General features: G+C 37.2%; 1 protein-coding gene across 1 annotated transcript in view; it reads left to right on the forward strand.

Annotated features, from left to right (window-relative positions):
- The window catches only part of MRC1 (mannose receptor C-type 1), a 108,032-nt gene that overhangs the window by 24,569 nt on the left and 58,739 nt on the right, over positions 1-24,724 (forward strand). Inside the window, exons 5-7 of the mRNA XM_036097070.2 lie at positions 5,063-5,176; positions 8,142-8,288; positions 11,703-11,888. Coding sequence (XP_035952963.2) covers positions 5,063-5,176; positions 8,142-8,288; positions 11,703-11,888 — 447 coding nt within the window. The remainder of the gene's footprint in view (positions 1-5,062; positions 5,177-8,141; positions 8,289-11,702; positions 11,889-24,724) is intronic.

Raw genomic sequence — 24,724 nt, forward strand, 5'->3', positions numbered from 1 at the left:
AATACATTAAATGTTAAAAAAAAAAAAAAGAAGAAGATAGTAGGAAGGGAAAAATGAAGGGGGGGAATCAGAGGGGGAGACGAACCATGAGAGACTATGGACTCTGAGAAACAAACTGAGGGTTCTAGAGGGGAGGGTGGTGGGGGAATGGGTTAGCCTGGTGATGGGTATTAAGGAGGGCACATATTGAATGGAGCACTGGGTGATATACGCAAACAATGAATCATGGAACACTACATCAAAAAAAATTAATTAATTAACTAAAAAAAAAAGGTGTAAACTGTTTTTATGACCCGAATCCATTTAGCTGTCATTTGTTGATCAGCTGCTGTGTGCCAGACACTGGGCTTTGTTTCTAAAGCTCACACCAACCTCCTAAATGAATACTATTGTCTCCGCTTTATAGATGAAATAACAGGGAGAACCTAGAAACTTGCCTCATGCCTCCTGTTCAGAAAATAGTTGGATTGGAACTGAGCACTGTCTTTCTATTTCATTCTGCCTGGGTCCCAACCACTCACTGGTGGTCCCCAAAGCACTAAAGAGAATCCTTAATTTAGGTGTCAGCTGCTCCTTGTTCTGGTGAACTTAGTCTTAAACCTGCAATCTGATTCCTCCTTGTCTGCAGGACTTAGCGTCTGCCCAGCAGCAACTTCTTACATCATTCACGATGATTGCATCGTCCTCACTTTTGTTTCTACCCCAAAATGTTGGGAAGCTATTTAATCCTCAATTCCTGAATCAGAGTTATAACTACATATGTGCAGGATTAGGATTTACAGAACTGAAATAAGATGTAAGAAGTGAAAGTTGGCTTGCTACCTTGATTGTTTTTGGTGTTGGCTGGGAAATGAATTGGACCACAATGCAGAAGAGGTTTAGGAGGTTTAAGCAAAGGCTAATGTTGGACCTGAGTACATCTTCTATTATAAGTAGGTTTGAAAGTAGGTGCATAACTGTTTCAGATAATATATGCAGAAAAATCAAGAATTAAAAAGTTCAGCATGTGGAATTGATATTTTGTGTAGTAATGCTAAAAAAAAAAAAGAAAACAACCCTTGGTCTCTCTATGCATTACAAAAGCACATTAGAGAAAGAAATTTGTGGATGATGCTCATTTGCTTTAAGTGATGATATATTTAACATAAAATTTGAATTTTGTTTCTAATCCTACTTTTTGCCAACTCTGATTCAACATAGAGTACTACTACTAATAATAATACTAATAACAACTTATATTTACTGGGCACAGATTATGTGTTAGGCCCTGGTTTAAGAAGTATTTATTAATTCAGTTCTTCAAAACAAGCCTAGAAGTACCTATGGCAGACTCGGGATGTCAGGGGATAGATAAGTCCTTTAAGAAGCTAACATCTTTGCTTTGCTATGCCAAACACAGTAATTTAAGCAATCTCTGACAAAATCTACTTTAATTCTTCCTATAGTCAGTGAATTGCTTATAGTTCTGAAAACTTATAAATGCTTATTTTCTTAACCAATAAATTTTTTTAAAATACAAGAGTATTTGAATTGGGGGAATAGCTATATTTAGCATTTGTGAAATGCTACTTTCAGCATCATTTTCTCTAGTATACCCCTCTGTAAGTATAGAGATTATTATTCAGGGGACTCCAACTTCAAATAATCTATGAAAAAAAAATCATTCAGTGTTCAGTAGTATTTAACAGAGTAATTACTAATGTAAAATGTAGTGTCAGTATGACACTGATCCCAGAATGACATTTCTAAGGCACAGACTAGTAGACAAGTGTTTCCTCTTGACACATTATAAATTACCTATTACATAAATGAGATAGGACAGAACTTTTTAGTTGATTAATTTATCCTAAAGTGACTGAAGTAATAATACAGTACTCATATACTTTTAATAACTATATGTAAAAAATAATAAACTAAAAGGTAACCATTGATAAGATAAATAATTATAAAATTAATTTCATATGAATGATTTTTTATCACATTATTATTTTTTCAAATGAATGCAGTCATACTTGGTGATGCTCATCCCAGAAATTTAAGACTAAAGAAATACAAAGACTTACCCTTTCGATAATTTCATCTCCTTGGTAGAGTTTACAATAAACATTTCTGTTTTTTGGTAAGATTTCAACTTCGGAGAACGAAAAGCTGAGTCTTCACAGGTGTTAGGAGTGAGTTCTGGCTATTGTTTGGAGAGGAAGGCCATGTATCAGAAATAGCTGTCTCATTGGGGAGGGTATGTGCTATGGTGAGCACTGTGAATTGTGTAAGACTGATGAATCACAGATCTGTACCTCTGAAACAAATAATACATTATATGTTTAAAAAAAAAAAAAAAGAAGGAGATAGTAGGAAGGGAAAAATGAAGGGGGGGAAATCGGAGGGGGAGATGAACCATGAGAGACTATGGACTCTGAGAAACAAACTGAGGGTTCTAGAGGGGAGGAGGGTGGGGGGATGGGTTAGCCCAGTGATGGGTATTAAAGAGGGCATGTACTGAATGGAGCACTGGGTGTTATATGCAAACAATGAATCATGGAACACTACATCAAAAACTAATGATGTAATGTATGGTGATTAACATAACATAATAAAAAAATATCTATTGGCAAAGGAAAAAAGAAAGAAAGAACTGTCTCATTCATTGTTGTTTATATAAAGGTGCTCTAACATTTAAAGTTATCTAGAAAGGGTACTATAGTAATAACTCACAGGCAAAATTAATTTAAACAGGGATTGAATCCACTGGAGAAACCACATTGAACACTGGGTTTCAATCCTGATCTGCTGATCCTCTGCCTCTCCCCATGTTTCTTAATCTCTCTGTCTTTAGTTTCTTCCTCTGTAAAATGAAGAGATTGGACTAGATACCTCCCAAGGTACAGAAAGTACCTGTCTGTAAGAACTGTGCTAACTCAAACATTTTTTCTAGAACATTTATAAAAATGAGTGAATCGGAATTAATTTTCACTGATTTTTACATTCCAGTATTTAATTTCATCCCATTATTATTTTATTACTTTATTTAAGGAAATCGCACAATAGGGTTTACTTTTCAGTAAGTAATTCCAGTATTATTAAGTATCAACCTACTTAATCAATATCAACCTAATCAATAGCCTCAAGTGGATATTTGGACCACCCTTTGCAAGTGCCTCTCTGCCAGATGCTGAATAAACAGAGTGCAACATTCAGGCCACATGATCTCTAAGACCATCATCTGCACTTTAATGCAAGTGGGTGCAATAAATGTGAGATCTGATTATTTGGCACTGAGTCACTGTGACCTCCATTCATTTGAATTGGTGACATGAATATGTGTATCCGTGAGCTAATGAAAAATTGGGGAAAATATTAGTGACTTTGAGATAGCTCAGTTGGTTACATGAGAACTATAGAGTCTGGGCTTTGATGTCACGAGACACCTTTCATAGTTTGTGAGGATTAAATGAATACATACAGTGCTCCTAATAGAGTAAGTGGTAATTCTCGCATTGACAAGAGTACCAACTTAAATTTAGTATTTTATTGAAGACAAAGGATAGTTTTATTTTTTATGAACTCTTTTTTTAAATTATGTTCAATTAGCCAGCATATAGTACATCATTAGTTTTTGATGTAGTGTTCAATGATTCATTAGCTGCAGATAACGCCCAGTGCTCATCACCACACGTGCCCTCCTTAATACCCATCACCCAGTTACCCCATCCCCCCCACCCCCTCCCTTCTGTAACCCTCAATTTTGTTCCTGGAGTGCAGGGTCTCTCATGGTTTGTCTCCCTTTCTGATTTCTTCCCATTCAGTTTTCCCTTCCTTCCCCTGTGGTCCTCTTTTTAATCAACTAAAAACAATGTAGAAAGAACAGACAATCTGTGGTTTTTTAAAAGTATAGGTAGCAACAAATGAGAGTGTTTGACATCAGAAGATTGAGGTCCCTGTGGCTTGTTTATTTATTTATTTATTTATTTATTTATTTATTTTATTATGTTAATCAGCATACATTACATCATTAGTTTTTGATGTAGTGTTCCATGGTTCATTGTGTGCATATAACACCCAGTGCTCCATTCCATACGTGCCCTCTTTAATACCCATCACCAAGCTAACCCATCCCCCCACCCCCTCCCCTCTAGAACCCTCAGTTTGTTTCTCAGAGTCCATAGTCTCTCATGTTTTTTTATTCTACATGAGCCTCCACCAACCCCCCACCCGCCTAACCGCACAGTTTGAAACATTGTAATTATGATTTTTGAGGTGCCTAAACAAAGTGTTGTTCATGTTAGCCAAAGAATTTTGCTTTGACTTTAAGCAAAATATTAATGAAAAGAAAAATTGATTTTTAAAAAATGTCATGAAATACAATTCTTAGACTAAGTTCTGGAATGTAAGGTTAGGTAAGAATTTGTGAGAATGATAGATTGAAATGTTTATTGAACATTTTTGTGATAGAAAACTTTGAATTTTTTTCATAATAAATCTTATTTGTACTCTAGGGGTGCCTGGGTGGTTCAGTTGGTTAAGTGTCTGACTCTTGATTCCTGCTCAGGTCATGGTCTCAGGGTCATGCGATGGAGCCCGGCATCAGGCTCTGCGCTTAGCATGGAGTCTGCTTGTCTCTCTCTCTCTGCCCGTCCCCCTGCTCACTTGTGCGCTCTCAAATAAATAAAATCTTAAAAAATCTTTTTGTACTCTAAAAGTAAGTAAAAATATTATTTGATGATAGAGTCTTATCCAAATTAAAACACACTGATACCATCCAATAGGAATATTCCAAGATGATGGGGTTGAAGCCTGGTCATATCTGGGCTAGAAGCTTAGCAAGAATCTTACTAGATCTTACTAAGAATCTTACTTAGACTCTCACCGCTGTTTCTTTATCTGCCAATGGAGGTAGTAGTTGTACTTACCTCCAGAGAATCCAAGAAGTGTTAGGCATGGTTTTTTTATTGCTTCCTTCTTATACATTTTGATCCAACCACTTAATTCTGAATTCGATTCTATTGTCTTTTCCAAATGTCAGTTTCGTTTTTTTTGTTTGTTTGTTTTTGCTTTTGTTCCATAGGATTAACCAGTTCCTTGACCTCAGGACTCTGGATTGGTCTTAACAGCCTGAGTTTCAACAGTGGATGGCAATGGAGTGGTGGCAGTCCATTCAGATATTTGAACTGGTTACCAGGTAGGGTCCAGCTTGTCTGTGGCTAAATACATCTAGTTTTAATTTGTCTGGATACCATAAAGATCTTCATCATCTCGCATGGGGAGCTCAAAGAAAAGAATTGGGAGACTTTACCAAATATAGTCCATTTCTCACGTTGCTTTGAAATCTGCCAACTGGATTTGCATATACTAAAACTGTAAGGTTATACCTGCTTCCCAGGTTGGGGATTTGTCTGGCAGGATTATCACACAAATCAATACAGGACTCTGTTAAAGTACATATTCTCTGAGTACCCTTGATTTGCTAGCTATTATATTCAAAATCAATTTTTTGAATTTTACAATGTTCCAGTTGAAAGTGCTTATACATAATATGTATACTTATGAGATATATATACTATATAATGCTATATAGTATATTCAAAGATTTTATATGTATTTATTTATATTTATACATACACAAACTATGAATTTAAGTGAATATGAATTATTTGGGGCTGGACAGTTTCTCATTATCTTGAGCCCTGAGATATTTGCGATATTTCTATCATTGTTATAATGACCTTAACATCATTTTCTCCTATTGTTAATCTAATATAGTTGGATTAAAATAGTATTTCAGATACAAATGATAATATTCCATGCTAGCATCATAATTCATTAGCACTTTTGTTGGCAATTTGTGGTTTAATTTAAAAAAAATACAGTTGGGGATGATTAAGCCTTCAACATCTTTCTAATTTTTTGGAGGACAGAAAATGCTCTGAACTAATTATGTCTACATTGTCATAGCATACAGGTAAGAGAACATAAAGGAGGCTAAGTAATAAATGTGTTTTACATATACAGCAGTTATTCAGAGAAAACAAAAAGACCAATGATGACAAAAAACTTTTAACTTATTCACAAATGCCAACGATTAGAAGCTGCTTGAGGCGCTCTATAGAGTGTGATTCAGAACTCCCCACCCCCATTTCCAACCCCAGCCCATACTAATGTTGGTTTATTAGCAAAGAGTACAATAATTATTGATTACTAATGTCTGCATGGGTGTGGAAAAGGATGGGTCACATTTTCAATCACTAGTTCTGCTATGAGCAAATACTGATGTAGTGTTTCTTCATATGGTCTGACTTCCTTCTTAAAAGCCACTGAATGGTTTTTGCATTTGGCTTAGGAAATTAAACTCTTTTCTATGTTACTAATTTATGGTATTTAAAGAAATGAAAGCTTTGAAAATAAGAAAGAGAGAGAAAGGATAAAGAAAGAAAGGAAGGAAGAAAGAAAGCAAGAATATTCAGAATAGATGCTAAAACACAAGAGGGAAACTTTAGAGGATATATTTTAGCTTAAACTGATGTGCTTTTACTATGAAATTCCACTTCCAATGCATTCCTTCAATGCATAGTTACAGGGCTGTCACTAGAACCAGCTCTGGTTTCCTCTGCCAAATGGAAACTAAACATTACTACAAGGGAATATAAGATGTCCTTCTCATGAGTGAGGATTTGATTTGTCTGCTTACTCACTCAGTCAAATTAAATTGGAGAATGCCAGTTGGACTCCATCAGATCATTAGATAATAATGATCATTTTTTAAAGGAACAAAAGTTTATTCTTTGCTGTTGAATTATTGCACGTTTGGCAAGTCACTTTATTTATTATGCAATTTTGGAGTAATTATTGTAATATTTAATCACTTGCATTCCAAGAGTTCAGTGAGAAAACTGGGGGGTTAACTTCAGTGAATGTGAGGAATGAAATTGGAATATTGATGAGAAAGGAAAAGAAATGTCCTCCCTTATTAAACCAAATTGCTGAGAAGTAAGAGGTGCAAGGTTAAATCACCTTCTGAAATAATATGAGAGTTTCTTCAAATGAAAATCAGAAATCTTGTGGAATATTAGAAGCTGTTATTGCATGAAACATTTGATTAAGCATTCAACTGAGTACTTACCAAGTAATGCATCTATTAAAATACATTCACATTTGAAGTGAGGATATTTTACACAAATGCTGTAGAAGTGTGAATTCAAATAACTTTGGTAGCTATTTAAAGACAACTAATTGATATATTAAAGTCCTTATCACTAACAATGTTTTTCGTTGTGTACTCTTCCACAACTTTAAAAAAATGTTGACAAAAGCTTTATGGAGCAGGTGATATGATTCCCATCTAGCAGGAAGGCAAAGTGAGGTCCAGGGCCAGGTTATATACATGTCAGAGATCACAAAACAGAGTTGTTAACAAAATGTGGCTTATCACCCTGTCTTCAGGTGAGAGATGGAGCTAGTTTTCCATGTATCCATTGTATTCCCAAAGTTGACTTTATCTGGTTCTTTTATCAATTTTCAGCAAGATATGGGATGAAGGGTTAGTACTTAAAAATCTTCAGTAGGCTGGGTTGAAAATCTTGAGGAAGTCTGACTTTGGGGTGGACTTTATCAGCATTTCCCATGTCATGTTGCTTCTGAAGCTCCCCTTCCTTGTCTTTCTCCTCTTTGCTGTCTTCCTCTTCCGTCTCCTCTCTTTAGTTGGAGAAAGTTTTCCCATGTTCAGAAATTCTCTAGTTTGCTCCACACAGTTAGCCTTACTTAGCTTTTTGGTAGGTATTTACAGTGCTTAATATGGCTGGTTTGGAACATCATGTGTTGTGCATTTTGTTACACATAACAAAACCCAATGTGAAGATTTTTCAAGATTATAAGGTCTAGCTTTATTGTTGATATTGTGAAAAAAGTTATTTCAAAGAAGTAAACTTGTATAATCAACATTTTAGACATCGGAATGATCCAAAGACAAGAAAAGAAATAGATACCCAACGCATCTTTTGCTCTGCAGTCAGTAAAGATTTATTGGTGAATGTGAAGCCAGAGACAGAATGGGATTCATTAAATCCCAAGGATGAAGCCGTGAGGTTGTGGGGACTATCTGCTTGTAATACCTATAATAATCCCAATTTGATTTTTCCTTTTCCCCAAAGGAAGTCCATCAACAGAACCTGGAAAAAGCTGTGTGTCACTAAATCCTGGGAAAAATGCTAAATGGGAAAATCTGGAATGTGTTCAGAGACTAGGCTATATTTGTAAGAAGGGCAACACAACTTTGAATTCTTTTGTGATTCCCTCCGGTAAGCGGTCTATTTGATCTGAAGTGTAGAAGATATTATAATTGAAAGAAAATTGCAGCCTAGCATAACTGTGTGAAATGATAGGTTTTGTTGATAATTTATGGAGTAAACTTAATGATATTCCTACGGAATTTCTTTTTGTTGGCTACTAGTAATGGTCACTAACATTTCCTGAGTGTGCCGTAGTGTTCAGACACGTTCAAAGCCTTTGGAAGAACATAAATAAGAATTCTATCCTCATAGCAGCCCTATGAGCAAGGCATTATTATTCACACATTCTCGATGAGGAAGAGGATATTCAGAGGATATATAAAACTTGCACATGTGATGAAACTGGAATCCAAGCTAGGAAATAAATATCTGCAAAGGATGTTTTTATTATATTCTTGCTATTTAAGGATACATCTGGGCTCTAGTGCCATAAGTTTAGCATCCTCAATGGAAGTCTTCAGAGAAATGGGATAAAACATCCAAAAAGTACTAACTGAATTTTATATATAGGCTAGACTCTGGGCAAAGAATTCAATTATGGTCTCTCTCATAATTTTATAAAAGAAATAAGTTACTAACACAAGAATGCACCCCTTTTTTCAAATTGACAGAAAGCAAACAACCTACACTTTTTTCTCTATCAGCTGTTTTAATACTCTAAAGGGATGTATGTATGTAGGTATGTATTCTGCTTGAGAAATCGGACAGTGTAGCATTCTTGACTTTTCTCCTTGACTTTTAAAGTCAGTAAAATTGACTTTAAAATATGATTGACATGGCTGGAAATTCAAAAGGTACAAAATGATAGAAAATAATAATATTTTCCTTCTACTTCTTAACCTCTAAACCCAGTTCTCCTCCCTGATAAATAACTGTTTCTGGGTGTTTATCCTTATCTGGTTATTCTATAAATATATAAACAAATATGTTTATGATCATTTCTGTCTGTTTTATACAAATGGCAGCATAAAATATGTATCTTCTTCACTTTTTTCAGATAAAAAATTTGGACATCTTTCCATACGGTACATAAATAGCCTCTTGGTTTATTTTTATGGCCACATGATAGCCATTATAGAGAGAGACCATGTATACTTTTTGACCAGTCACCTATTAATGGACATTCAATTTACTTCCAATTTTTTATTATTATCCTACCATGAATAACTTTATACACGTCATTTCATGTATGTGATCATTCCTAGGAATGGAGTTGCCAGACCAAAGAGTAGATGTGTTTGCAGTTTTAATAGAGACAGATACAGTCAAGATCTCCAATGTGTACAGACGAGGGTCCTGGTTCTTGGGTTCGATGATATTTACAAAGGCACCATTATGACTGTAAGCATGTGTCTAGGAGACCTCAATCATTTTGTACTTCATCTCCTCTATTCCTCCCGTAGAGAAATAGTATAATTCTTTCTCCTTGGGAAAGCTCATAGAATTCTCCTTCAGAAGATTTGGAATTGCCACTTAGGGGAAGAGGAGAATGGTTTTTTTGTTGGTTTGTTTGTTTGTTTGTTTTAATAGCTTCCCTGGTACAGGAAGCAGAATTCTGGAACTTGGCCCTGTTACTTAACCCCCAGTTTTGGATTCCTCATCTATAAAGGGAAATATTAATACCTGTTTTTCCTGTGAAAATTTGTTCATACATTCAGTAAATTAGCATAATTTCTCTACTATGCCCCACCTTGTTTCACTTCCTAACCTTCACTTGACATGGGGTTTTGAATTTCTCTGTATTTCCTGGATGAATCATTCTGTCTTATCTATAAACTCAAATAAACCAGAGCTTGGAAAAGCCAATGAGAGTTAAAATTATGCAGCACGCATGATTGGTGAGCCCCTGGGGCAAGAGTTCTACCTTTTACCCTGGTGGTCCCTGCAATGCTACCTCACTCATCAAAATTCCTAGGTTTCTAGAACCTCACCGTCCATTTCAGTAGCCACGTAACCATAAGTGGTTATTGAGAGCATGAAGTGGGGCTAGTTTGACCTGAGATGTGCTATAAGTATAAATTACAGACGGCAGTTTCAAGACTGCCCAAGCAAACAAGTAAAATATCTCGTCATTTCTTTTTTATTGATTACATGTTGAAATGATAATATTTTAGAACAAGCAATCTTTTCTGGCTACCCCACGGACCTCCTTTTCTTTGGTTGTCATCATGTTTTAAGATATTTTTAAAGGTTACCTGTCCAGTTTTTGAGGGCCTCAGCATTTGCTGACATTATTTTCGCTGTCCTGGGTAGCAAAATCAAAATATCCCACCAGAGGGCTCCAGAGCTATACTAACTTTTTTTTTTTTTTTTTCCCCTAACACGGCAGTATAAAATATCTAAGTTGTATTGAAGGGCTAGAATTTTTTAAGCATGCGTATTTTTTCTGTGACAATAATGCAGTGTTTGGTCATCATGGGTGACTGTTTACTTACATGACTACTGTAAACAGAATCTTAGACTCAAAGATGTGGCAGGCAGTCCTGGTCTGTAAGGAAAAATGGCTTTAAGGGATTCATTAAATGAATAACAAACATTTACTGTATTGAGCATTTGCTAAGCAGCACATTTGAGAACATTCACTACCAAACAAATGTATAAATTAACATTCATTTGGTAATATGGTCCCTCTTTAAGCAAGGTACATTGCTAAATTGCAGTTTGAAAGAGTATCTGTAAATGATAATGATAAGCTGCTGCATATCAAATGTATTTTCTCGACCGACATTCATTACACCTGCCACGTGCCGGGCCCCGTGCCAGTTCTAGCGCATACAAGGGTGAATAACGGGAGTTTCTGCCTTCAAACATCTTTCCCTTCCCTTTCCCCAGCTCATTACTATTACAGTTCATTTTTGCAATATGAAATCAAGATTTATGAAATTGGACCATAACTCTTAGTAGCCATAATTAGGATGTTGGCCGCTATTACTCATTGACTTAAATAATAATTGTGTGGTGTTTGTAATTTAGAGTAACATGATCACAAATGTTTTCTAGTTCAGAAGGACACAGTGAGGATGGGTAGCTTCCTATTAGTATTATTTATCAATATTATTGAAATGTTTTTACATGTATGGGTACTTTGGTTCCTGTGATGTGACTTGCCCAAGACCACGGAACTTGTGGCAAATTCAGAAGACTTCTGGCTCTAAATCCCTGCAGTCACCACAGTATCATATGCCATCTTGCAGAAGCAAGCCAGAGGTGGCCAGCTCATGCTATTCCGGTTTCTGTAGCTCCTTGGTGGCCCTTGTGTCCCCACCTCATTTACGTTTTGTGAATATATATGCCAGAAAGGAAAAATAAATATTACCTTGAAATGCTTATAACTATCGTTTTGTATATTGAATGATAGAAAATTTTGTTTTAATTTTAAAAAGTCTTCCCTTTTAAATGTTTTCCAAACTCTTTTTTCTCTAGAAAGCGATGTGCCTTCTAACTGTCCAAGTCAGTGGTGGCCATATGCAGGTCACTGCTACAAGATTCACAGAGAGGAGAAGAAAATCCAAAGAGATGCCTTGACTGCATGTCGGAAGGAAGGTGGTGATCTAGCCAGTATCCACAGCATCGAGGAATTTGATTTTATCATCTCCCAACTGGGATATGGTAAGAAACCTGACAGCAGTAATATGCTTGCCTCTCCCCCACTCTCCACCCATCTCTGGAAAATTTAATCATAAATGTTAATTTTAATTTAATAATTTAAAATTAATGAGATCATTTAATACATGTAATAAATATTAATCATGCATAAAAGTAAAAATTGTTTAGAAATTTAAAGAAATTTTTAAAAGATTTTATTTATTTATTTTAGAGAGAGAGAGAGAGAGAGCACGAGCAGGGGGAGGGGCAGAGGGAGAGGGAGAATCCCAAACAGATTCTGGGCTAAGCATGGAGCCCAAAGCGGGGTTTGATCCTAAGACCCTGAGATCATGATGTGAGCTGAAATCAAGAGTCGAACACTGAACTGACTGACCCACACAGGCACTCCGAAATTTAAAGAATTTTTTATCAAAGAGATAATTTGACTTATTTTTCTTTTAATATGGAATCAATTGACAGTTTTAAAAATATTTTTCTCTATATAATCTGTATTCACAGCATTCTACCTTAAATTTGTCAATAATATTTCATTTATTGGCAGTATTGATGCGTATGTATTTTCTTTTTTAATGCCCATATTTTCTCTCACCAGAAACATCTCTAAGTGAACCATCTCATATTCTGGATTTTATTTTCTTTATTAATCTAGCTAGCACTGCTAGTGTTGAGCAGTGAAAGAAACAGAATATTTTATTGGGGTGGTTAAATGTTGGCCTCAAACTTTTGAAGAAATGTATGCCTCATGGGGTGCCTGGGTGGCTCAGTCGGTTAAGCGTCTGCCTTCGGCTCAGGTCATGATCCGAGGGTCCTGGGATTGAGCCCCGCATCAGGCTCCTTGCTCAGCGGGGAGCCTGCTTCTCCCTCTCTCTCTGCCTGCAGCTCCCCCTGCTTGTGCGCGCTCTCTCTCTCTGACAAATAAATAAAATCTTTAAAAAAAAAAAAAAGAAATGTATGCCTCAATTTTAGGTATGTAATTTAAAGATTATATAGAAAATGTACTAAATATTGTAAAGTTTTCAAAAATTGATTCTATCCAAAAGAAAAAAAAAACCCAAAAACGAAACCAGGGAAAATTGGCTGGGAACACTCCTCCGAAGAGGAGGCAGGCGAGGAGGCACAGAACGCTAACTGGTACTCAGGGGTACCTGCTGGTTAAATGATGATCATTTTCTGCTTCCCCCCACCGAGCCTGCTGACTAGCTGCAGCTGTTCATTTCCAGCCAGCAAAACAAGAGGAAATGGATGGTGGCAATGGTGGGGACTGCTTCCTGACCCTTACTGCCTGAAAACTGATAGGAGTGGGGGGGGGGGGTGGAGAAGGGGAGGGAAGGGGAGAAAAAAAAACAGTTGACAAATAGACGGGAATTAGCAGAGTAGTCTCAGAGGGCAAATGCAAAGACCCCCAAACACCAGTACTTCTAGCACCTGTGCCAAATGGAATCCGTTCTCCTCTGTGTACTTCACTCCGTTTAATAGGCCCTGATAATAGCCTGCGGCAGCCTGTAAACAATTTCTTGATATTCTCTATTTACCCATTCTGGAGAATTCAGACTAGATGATAATAATGTAAGCAGGACTGGTATGTCTGAATAATATCATGGCATACAAGTCATGATACTTATAGCAGGTAAAAAAGTTTGCAAAGGAATCACTGGAAAACAGATTAGTTAAGATGCCGTCCACCCGAAATGCAAATTTTTCTCTACTTTACATAACGTGATATAGGAATAGGAAAAGCTTATATGTTTATTGCTATAGTTATTATATAGGGAAGTTGGCTGACAAAGGTGGCCTTTATTTATTTATTTTTTATTGAAGTATAATTGACCTACATTTTGTTAGTTTCAGGTATATAACATAATGATTCCACAATTGGGAAATGATCACCACAGTAAACCTACTTACCAATATTGACTATGGTCACCACGCTGCACATTACATCTCCATGACTTTTTAATTTTATCACTGGAAGTTTGTACCTCTTTTTTTTTTTTTAAGATTTTATTTATTTTTTTGAGAGAGAGAGAGAGAGAGAGAGAGAGAGACAAAAAGTGGGGGGAGGGGCAGAGGGACAAACAGACTCCCTGCTGAGTGGGGAGCCTGACGCCCAGGACCCAGAGATTGTGACCTGATACTTAACTGAGCCAGCCAGGTGCCCCTGAAGTTTGTACCTCTTGATCCCCTCACCCATCTCTCCCCAACACCCCCTCTCTCCTTTACGTCTGGAAACCACAAATCTATTCTCTGTATCTATGAGTTTTGTTTTGTTTGTTCATTTGTTTTGCTTTTTAGATTTCACATGTAAGTGAGATCAAGTGGTATTTTTTTCTCTCTGATTTATTTCACGTAACATAATGCCCTCAAGGTCCATCCATGTCGTTGCAAATGGAAAGATTTTATTCTTTTTTGTGGCTTTTTAGTATTCCAGTTTGTGCCTGTGTGTGTGTGTGTGTGTGCGCACACAGTGTAATATGTATATGCCGTATCTTCTTTATTTATTCATCCATAGATAGACACCTAGTGTTTCTATATCTTGGCTATTGTAGCTAATGCTGCAGCGAACACTGGGGCGGGGGGCGGCATATGTCTTTTTGAGTTAGTGTTTGTTTTCTTTGGATAAATACCCAGAAGTGGAATTGCTGTATCATATGGTAGTCCTATTTTTAATTTGTTGAGGAACCTTCATACTGTTTTCCATAGTGGCTACACCAATTTATACTCCTACTAACAGTGCACAAATGTTCCCTTTTCTCCACGTTGCTGCCAACACTTGTTATTTCTTGTCCTTTTGATAATAGTCATTCTGACAGGTGTTAGGTAATATCTCATTATGGTTTTGATTTGCATTTCCCTGATGATTGGTGGTTTTGAGCATCTTTTCATATGTCTTTTGGCCATATGGATGTACTCTCTGGGAAAATGTCTATTCATTTCCTCTGCCTATTTTTAAATCAGATTTTTTTGTTTTGTTTTGTTACTGACCTATATGAATTCTTTATACAGTTTAGATAAAAACCCTTAATGAATATATGGTTTGCAAATATCATCTTCCATTCAGTAGGATGCCTTTTTATTTGGTTGATATTTTCCTTTTCTATGCAGAAGCTTTTTCATTTCATGTAGTCCCATTTGCTTTTTTTTGCTTTTGTTGCCATTGCCTTTTGAGTCAGATCCAAAAAAATACTGCCAAGACCAATGTCAAGGAGCTTAATGCTTAAGTTTTCTTCTAAGAGTTTTATGGTGTCCAGACTTATATTTAAGGCTTTATTTATTTTATTTTATTTTATTTTATTATTATGTTATGTTAATCACCATACATTACATCATTAGTTTTTGATGTAGTGTTCCATGATTCATTGTTTGTGCATAACACCCTGTGCTCCATGCAGTACGTGCCCTCTTTAATACCCATCACCAGGCCCCCTCTCCCCCTACCCCCCTCCCCTCTAGAACCCTCAGTTTGTTTCTCAAAGTCCATAGTCTCTCATGGTTTGTCTCCCCCTCCGATTTCCCCCCCTTCATTCTTCCCTTCCTGCTATCTTCTTCTTCTTCTTCTTCTTCTTCTTCTTTTTTTTTTTTTTAACATATAATGTATTATTTGTTTCAGAGGTACAGGTCTGTGATTCAACAGTCTTACACAATTCACAGCACTCACCAAAGCACATACCCTCCCCAATATCTATCACCCAGCCACCCCATCCCTCCCACCCCCCACCATTCCACCAACCCTCAGTTTGTTTCCTGAGATTAAGAAGTCCTCATATCAGTGAGGTCATATGATACATGTCTTTCTCTGATTGACTTATTTCGCTCAACATAATACCCTCCAGTTCCATCCACTTCGTTGCAAATGGCAAGATTTCATTCCTTTTGATGGCTGCATAATATTCCATTGTATATGTATACCACCTCTTCTTTATCCATTCATCTGTCGATGGACATCTTGGCTCTTTCCGTAGTTTGGCTATTGTGGACATTGCTGCTATAAACATCGGGGTGCAGGTGCCCCTTCGGATCACTCCATTTGTATCTTTGGGGTAAATACCCAGTAGTGCAATTGCTGGGTTGTAGGGTAGCTCTATTTTCAACTTTTAGAGGAAGCTCCATACTGTTTTCCAGAGTGGCTGCACCAGCTTGCATTCCCACCAACAGTGTAGGAGGGTTCCCCTTTCTCTGCATCCCCGCCAACATCTGTCGTTTCCTGGCTTGTTAATTTTAGCCATTCTGACTGGTGTGAGGTGGTATCTCATTGAGGTTTTGATTTGGATTTCTCTGATGCGGAGCGATGTTGAGCACTTTTTCATGTGTCTGTTGGCCATTTGGATGTCTTCTTTGGAAAAATGTCTGTTCATGTCTTCTGCCCATTTCTTGATAGGATCATTTGTTCTTTGGGTGTTGAGTTTGATAAGTTCTTTATAGATTTTGGATACTGGCCCTTTATCTGATATGTCATTTGCAAATATCTTCTCCCATTCTGTCGGTTGTCTTTTGGTTTTGTTGACTGTTTCTTTTGCTGTGCAAAAGCTTCTTATCTTGATGAAGTCCCAATAGTTCATTTTTGTATCCTTGCTTCCCTTGCCTTTGGCCATGTTTCTAGGAAGAAGTTGCTGTGGCTGAGGTCGAAGAGGTTGCTTCCTGTAGGATTTTGATGGACTTCCGTCTCACATTTAGGATTTTGATGGACTCCTGTCTCACATTTAGGTCTTTAAACTATTTTGAGTCTATTTTGGTGTGCTGTGTAAGGAAATGGTCCAGTTTCATTCTTCTGCATGTGGCTGTCCAATTTTCCCAACACCATTTGCTGAAGAGACTGTCTTTTTTCCACTGGACATTCTTTCCTGCTTTGTCAAAGATGAGTTGACCATAGAGTTGAGGGTCCATTTCTGGGCTCTCTATTCTGTTCCATCAATCTATGTGTCTGTTTTTGTGCCAGTACCATACTGTCTTGATGATGACAGCTTTGTAATAGAGCTTGAAGTCCCGGATTGTGATGCCACCAGCTTTGCTTTTCTTTTTCAACATTCGTCTGGCTATTCGGGGTCTTTTCTGGTTCCATACCAATTTTAGGATTATTTGCTCCATTTCTCTGAAAAAAGTGGATGGTATTTTGATGGGGATTGCATTGAATGTGTAGATTGCTCTAGGTAGCATTGACATCTTCACAATATTGGTTCTTCCATGAGCACATGAGCATGGAACGTTTTTCCCTTTCTCTCATGAGTATTTTCTAGTTTTCTGAGTACAGATCCTTTGCCTCTTTGGTTAGATTTATTCCTAGGTATCTTAGGGTTTTGGGTGCCATTTTAAATGGGATTGACTCCTTAATTTCTCTTTCTTCTGTCTTCTTGTTGGTGTATAGGAATGCCACTGATTTCTATGCATTGATTTTATAGCCTGCCACTTTACTGAATTCCTGTATGAGTTCTAGCAGTTTTGGGGTGGAGTCTTTTGGGTTTTCCACATAAAGTATCATATCATCTGCAAAGAGTGAGAGTTTGACTTCTTCTTTGCCGATTTGGATGCCTTTTATTTCTTTTTGTTGTCTGATTGCTGTGGCTAGGACTTCTAGTACTATGTTGAATAGCAGTGGTGATAGTGGACATCCCTGCCGTGTTCCTGAGCTTAGGGGGAAAGCTCTCAGTTTTTCCCCATTGAGAATGATATTTGCTGTGGGTTTTTCATAGATGGCTTTTATGATGTTGAGGTATGTACCCTCTATCCCTGTACTCTGAAGAGTTTTGATCAAAAAAGGATGCTGTACTATGTCAAATGCTTTTTCTGCATCTATTGAGAGGATCCTATGGTTCTTGTTCTTTCTTTTGTTAATGTATTGTATCACACTGATTGATTTGTGGATGTTGAACCAACCTTGCAGCCCAGGGATAAATCCCACTTGGTTGTGGTGAATAATCCTTTAATGTACTGTTGGATCCTATTGGCTAGTATTTTGGTGAGAATTTTTGTATCCATGTTCATCAAGGATATTGGTCTGTAATTCTCCTTTTTGATGGGATCTTTGTCTGGTTTTGGGATCAAGGTAATGGTGGCTTCATAAAATGAATTTGGAAGTTTTCCTTCCATTTCTATTTTTTGGAACAGTTTCAGAAGAATAGGTATTAATTCTTCTTTAAATGTTTGGTAGAACTCCCCTGGGAAGCCATCTGGCCCTCGGCTCTTGTTTGTTGGGAGATTTTTGATGACTGCTTCAATTTCCTTAGTGGTTATAGGTCTGTTCAGGTTTTCTATTTCTTCCTGGTTCAGTTTTGGTAGTTGATACATCTCTAAGAAAGCATCCATTTCTTCCAGATTATCTAATTTGTTGGCATAGAGTTGCTCATAATATGTTCTTATTATTGTTTGTATTTCTTTGGTGTTGGTTGTGAGCTCTCCTCTTTCATTCATGATTTTATTTATTTGGATCCTTTCTCTTTTGTTTTTGATAAGTCTGGCCAGGGGATTATCAATCTTGTTAATTCTTTCAAAGAACCAGCTCCTAGTTTCGTGGATCTGTTCTATTGTTCTTTTGGTTTCTATTTCATTGATTTCTGCTCTGATCTTTATTATTTCTCTTCTCCTGCTGGGTTTAGGCTTTATTTGCTGTTCTTTCTCCAGCTCCTTTAGGTGTAGGGTTAGGTTGTGAATTTGAGACCTTTCTTGTTTCTTGAGAAAGGCTTGTATTGCTATATACTTTCCTCTTAGGACTGCCTTTGCTGCATCCCAAAGATTTTGAACAGTTGTGTTTTCATTTTCATTGGTTTCCAAGAATTTTTTAAATTCTTCTTTCATTTCCTGGTTGACCCATTCATTCTTTAGTAGGATGCTCTTTAGCCTCCATGTATTTGAGTTCTTTCCAACTTTCCTCTTGTGATTGAGTTCTAGTTTCAAAGCATTGTGGTCTGAAAATAGGCAGGGAATGATCCCAATCTTTTGGTACCGGTTGAGACCTGATTTGTGACCTAGGATGTGATCTATTCTGGAGAATGTTCCATGGGCACTAGAGAAGAATGTGTATTCCGTTGCTTTAGGATGGAATCTTCTGAATATGTCTGTGAAGTCCATTTGGTCCAGTGTGTCATTTAAAGTCTTTACTTCCTTGTTGATCTTTTGCTTAGATGATCTGTCCATTTCAGTGAGGGGGGGTGTTAAAGTCCCCCACTATTATTGTGTTGTTGTCAATGTGTTTCTTTGCTTTTGTTATTAATTGCCTTATATAATTAGCTGCTCCCATGTTAGGGGCATAGATATTTACAATTGTTTGATCTTCTTGTTGGATAGACCCTTTAAGTAGGATATAGTGTCCTTCCTCATCTCTTATTACAGTCTTTGGTTTAAAATCTAATTTGTCTGATCTAAGGATTGCCACCCCGGCTTTCTTTTGGTGTCCATTAGCATGGTAAATGGTTTTCCACCCCCTCACTTTCAATCTGGGGATGTCTTTGGGTCTAAAATGAGTCTCTTGCAGACAGCATATAGATGGGTCTTGTTTTTTAATCCAATCTGATAGCCTTTGTCTTTTGATTGGGGCATTTAGCCCATTTACATTCAGGGGAACTATCAAAAGATATGAATTTAGTGTCATTGTATTGCCTGTAAGGTGACTATTACTGTATATTGTCTGTGTTCCTTTCTGGTCTATGTTGCTTTTAGGCTCTCTCTTTGCTTAGAGGACCCCTTTCAAGATTTCTTGTAGGGCTGGTTTTGTGTTTGCAAATTCCTTTAGTTTTTGTTTGTCCTGGAAGCTTTTTACCTCTCCTTCTATTTTCAATGACAGCCTAGCTGGATATGGTATTCTTGGCTGCATATTTTTCTCATTTAGTGCTCTGAATATAACATGCCAGCCCTTTCTGGCCTGCCAGGTCTCTGTGGATAAGTCTGTTGCCAATCTAATGTTTCTACCATTGTAGGTTACATATCTCTTCTCCCGAGCTGCTTTCAGGATTTTCTCTTTGTCTCTGAGACTCGTAAGTTTTACTATTAAATGTCAGGGTGTTGACCTATTTTTATTGATTTTGAGAGGGGTTCTCTGTGCCTCCTGGATTTTGAGGCCTGTTTCCTTCCCCAAATTAGGGAAGTTCTCTGCTATAATTTGCTCCAATATACCTTCTGCCCCTCTCTCTCTTTCTTCTTCTTCTGGGATCCCAATTATTTCTAATGTTGTTTCATCTTATGGTATCACTTATCTCTCAAATTCTGCCCTTGTGATCCAGTAGTTTTTTCTCTCTCTTTTTCTCAGCTGCTTTATTTTCCATGATTTGGTCTTCTATATCACTAATTCTCTCTTCTGCCTCATTTATCCTAGCAATTAGAGCCTCCATTTTTTATTGCACCTCATTAATAGCCTTTTTGATTTTGATTGGTTAGATTTTAGTTCTTTTATTTCTCCAGAAAGGGTTTCTCTAATATCTTCCATGCTTTTTTCAAGTCCAGCTAGTATCTTTAAATTCATCATTCTGAACTCTAGTTCTGACATCTTACTAATGTCTGTATTGATTAGGTTCCTGGCAGTCGGTACTGCCTCTTGTTCTTTTTGTTGAGGTGATTTTTTCCATCTTGTCATTTTGTCCAGAGGCGAATAGATGAATGAGAGAACAAAATGCTAACAGGGTAACAACGTCCCCAGAAAAATATACACTAAACAAATCAGAAGAGACCTGAAACTGGGGGAAAAGAAAGGGAAAGAAAGAAAAAAGAAAAAAAAAAGAAAAAGATAAAAACAAACAAACAAACAAAAAACCAAAAAAAACAGAATATGATCAAATATGATCAGGCTGGTGTATAGATCAGTGCCACACACTAGATTTTGGGCATATTTTGGTCTGTTAGAAGAAAGTGCCTCCCAAAATCTTAAAGAAAGAAGAACTTATATATGTACAAAACTAAGGGTTAATACAGTGAAGGGACGGAATATGACTGTAAAGATGAAAATTATAAAAGCTTTTATAAAAGGAATTGATAAGATAAGAAGTTGGTTGAAAAAAGAAAGAAGAGGATTTAAAAAAATAAAAGGAGAGAATGTGATCAAGCAGAAGACTAGAACAAAGCCATACACTAGAGATTTAGGGTATATTTTGATCTGTTAGAAGAAACTGTATCCCAAAATTTTAAAGAGAGAACAACTTATACATATATACCAAAAATAAGGTTAACTACTATGAAGGGATGGAATATGACTCTAAAAATGAAAAACAAAAAAGATTTTTTAAAAAAGGGATTGATAAGATGTTGGTTGAACAAGGAAAAAGAAAAATTCAAAAAAAAAAAATTAACTTTGAAAGACTAAAGAATCATGGGAAAAAAGCCATGAATTATATGTGCAGTATTCCCCTAGTGCTGGCGTTCTGCCGTTCTCATTGATAGGTAAACTTGGTCTTGGCTGGCTGTTCTTGCTGATCTTCTGGGGGGGGGGACCTTTTGCCGTGGTTCCCAGACGTCATTGCCGGAGGCAGAATTGCCCCGCTCTTGCCCTGTCCGGGCTAAGTAATCTGCTCGGGTTTGCTCTCAGGAGCTTTTGTTCCTTGCAAGCTTTCCGAGCAGCTTTGGAGGATGAGAGTGAAAATGGCGGCTCCCAATCTCCACCCTGGAGAAGCCGAGAACTCAGGGCCCCACTCCTCAGTGCGTCCCCAGAGAAAAGCAGTCAGTCACTCCCATCTCCCCGGTCTCCGGCCGCACTCCGTGCTCATCCGGCCTGTGATCGAGCATTTCTATCTCTGGCACACGACCCTGTGTGGAGTCTCCCAACCCAGCAGATCCCTGCGGTGCGCTCCCATGCTGCTCCTCCCGGGGGAGGAAGGTGAGTCTCCCCGGATCTGCCGCTTGTTGGGTCCCTGTTGGAGGAGCAGTGGCCCGACTGTGCTGTGGATCACAGTTTATGGCAACACCGAGCTGAGAGCCCACACCTCAGCTCTGTCTCTGCAGCCAGCTTCCCCGCTCCGATACCTGGGAGCTCTGCCACACTCAGGCACCCCCGGTGTTCCTGTGACCGAGGGTCCTGAGACCACACTGTACCACGAGGGTTCCACCCCCTGCTTAGCCACTGGGGCGACGTTCCTCAGCGGAGCCGACTTCTAAAAGTTCCAATTTTGTGCTCTGCTGCTCTATCACTTGCTGGTAGCGACAGATGGGGGCCCCCTCCCCTGCTGTCTATCCTCCCGAATATCGCCTCGGATTCACTTCTCCACACATCCTACCTTCCAGAAAGTGGTCGCTTTTCTGTTCAGACGGTTGTTGCTATTCCTTTCTTTGATCTCCTGTTGAGTTCGTAGGTGTTCAGAATGGTTTGATCCCTATCTAGCTGAATTCCTGGGACCAGATGAAATCCAGGTCTCCTCCTCCTCCACCATCTTGCTCCTCCTTAAGTCTTTATTTTTAATTAATTTGTGTGTATGGTATAAGATAGTGGTCCTGTTTTATTCTTTTGTAAGTGAATTCCAGTTTCCTAACACCATTTACTGAAAAGACTATCCTTACCTTCTTTGTTGTAGATTAATTGACCATATATGTGTGGGTTTATTTCTGGGCTCTCTATTCTGTTCCATTGATCGGTGTCTGCTTTTATGCCAATCCCATGCTATTTTGATTACTTTGGCTTTGTAATATAGTTTGAAATCTTGGAGTGTGATACCTTCAGCTTTGTTCTTTCTCAAGATTGCTTTGGCTATTTGGGATCTTTTGTGGTTCCATACAAATTTTAGGTTTGTTCTTTTCTGTGAAAAATGCCATTGATATTTTGATAGGGATTACATTGAATCTGTGTGTTGCTTTGGGTAACAGGGACACTTTTATAATATTAATTCTCCAATCCATGAACATGGACTATCTTTCTCTTTATTTGTGTCTTCTTCAATTTCTTTCATCAATTCTTATAATTTTCAGTGTACAGATCTTTTACCTTCTTGGTTAAATTATTCCTAGGTATTTTATTCTTTTGATGCAATTGAAAATGGGATTGTTTTCTTAATTTCTCTTTCTTATAGTTCCTTGTTAGTGCATAAAAAGACAACAGAGTTTTATATATGGATTTTGTATCCTGCAACTTTATTGAATTTTTTATTAGTTTTAACAGTTTTTTTTTTTTCTTTTTGGTGGAGTCTTTAGGGTTGTCTATAAAACCATATCATCTGCAAATAGTGAAAGTTTTATTTCTTCCTTTCTAACTTAGGTGCCTCTTATTTCTTATTCCTGCCTAAGCTCTGACTAGGACTTCCAATATTATGTTGAATAAAAGTGGCAAAAGTGGTCATCCTTGTCTTTTTCATGTTCTTAAGGGAAAAGCTTTCAGCATTTGAGTATGTTAGTTGTGGGCTCACCATATATGGCCTTTATTATGTTAAGGTACATTCTGTCTATTCCCAATTGAGTGAGAGATTTTTCATAAATGGATATTGATTTTGTCAATTGCTTTTTCTGCTTCTATTGAGATGATAGTATGATTTATTTTTATTTTTATTTTTTTAGAGAGAGGGAGAGTAAGTGTGAGTAAGGGGGGGGCAGGGAGAGACAGAATCTTAAGCAGATTCCATGCACAGGATGGAACCCAATGTGGGGCTCCATCTCACAACACTAAGATCATGACCTGAGCCAAAATCAAGAGTTGAACTCTTAACTGACTGAGCCACCCAGGTGCCCCAAGATGATAATGATTTTTTATTTTCATTTTGTTAATGTGGTGTATCACATTGATTGATTTGCATATATTGAACTATCTTTGCATCCTGAAATAAATCCTATTTGATCATGGTTTATGATCCTTTTAAGGCATTGTTAAATTCTGTTTGTTAACATTTTGTGAGGATTTTTGCATCTGTGTTCATCATGGATATTGGCCTATAATTTTCTTTCTTTCTTTCTTTTGTGATGTCTTTGCCTGGTTTTGGTATCAAGGTAATGCTGGACTCATAAAATGAGTTTGGGAGTTTTCCTTCCTCTTCAATTTTTTGGAAGAGTTGAGAAAAATAAGTTTCAGCTCTTCTTTGAATGTTTGGTAGAATTCACTGGTGAAACCATCTGATCCTGGACTTTTGTTTGTTGGGGGTTTTTTGATTACTGATGCATTCTCTTTACTAGTAATTGGTCTGTTCAGATTTTATATTTCTTCATGATCCAGTCTTGGAAGATTGTATATGTCTAGGAATTTATCCATTTCTTCTAGGTTGTACAATTTGTAGGAATATAATTGTTCATAGTAGTCTCTTTTGATACTTTGTATTTCTTTGGTATCAGTTGTAATTTTTCCTCTTTCTTTTCTGTTTTTATTTATTTGCACCTTCTTTCTTTTTATCTGATTGATTCTAGCTAAAGGTTTGTCAGTTTTGTTTATCTTTTCAAAGAACCAACTGTTAGTTTCATTGATCTTTTCATTGTCTTTTTCGTCTCTCTTTCATTTATTTTTGTTCTGATCTTTATTATTTCCTTCCTTCTACTAACTTTGGGCTTCATTTGTTCTTCTTTTTCTAGTTCCTTTAGGTATACAGTTAGATCATTTATTTGAGATTTTTCTTGTTTCTTGAGGTAGGCCTCTATAGCTATGAACTTCCCTCTTAGAATGTTTTTGCTGAATCACATGGATTTTGGTCTGTTTATTTACATTTCATTTCTCTGAAGATATTTTCTGATTTCTCCTTTGATTTTTTCATTGACTTCTTCATTGTTCAGTAGCATATTTTAAAATCTCAACTCATTTATGATTTTTCCAGTTTTCTTTTTGTAGTTGATTTCTGGTTTCATACCATTGTGTTTGAAAAAGATGCTTGATATGATTTCAGTTTTCTTAAATTTATTGAGACTTATTTTGTGGCCTAGCATATGACCTATCTTGGAGAATATTCCTTGTGTACTTGAGA

Source organism: Halichoerus grypus, chromosome 6 (genome assembly GCF_964656455.1).
Source record: "Halichoerus grypus chromosome 6, mHalGry1.hap1.1, whole genome shotgun sequence".
NCBI lineage: Eukaryota > Metazoa > Chordata > Mammalia > Carnivora > Phocidae > Halichoerus > Halichoerus grypus.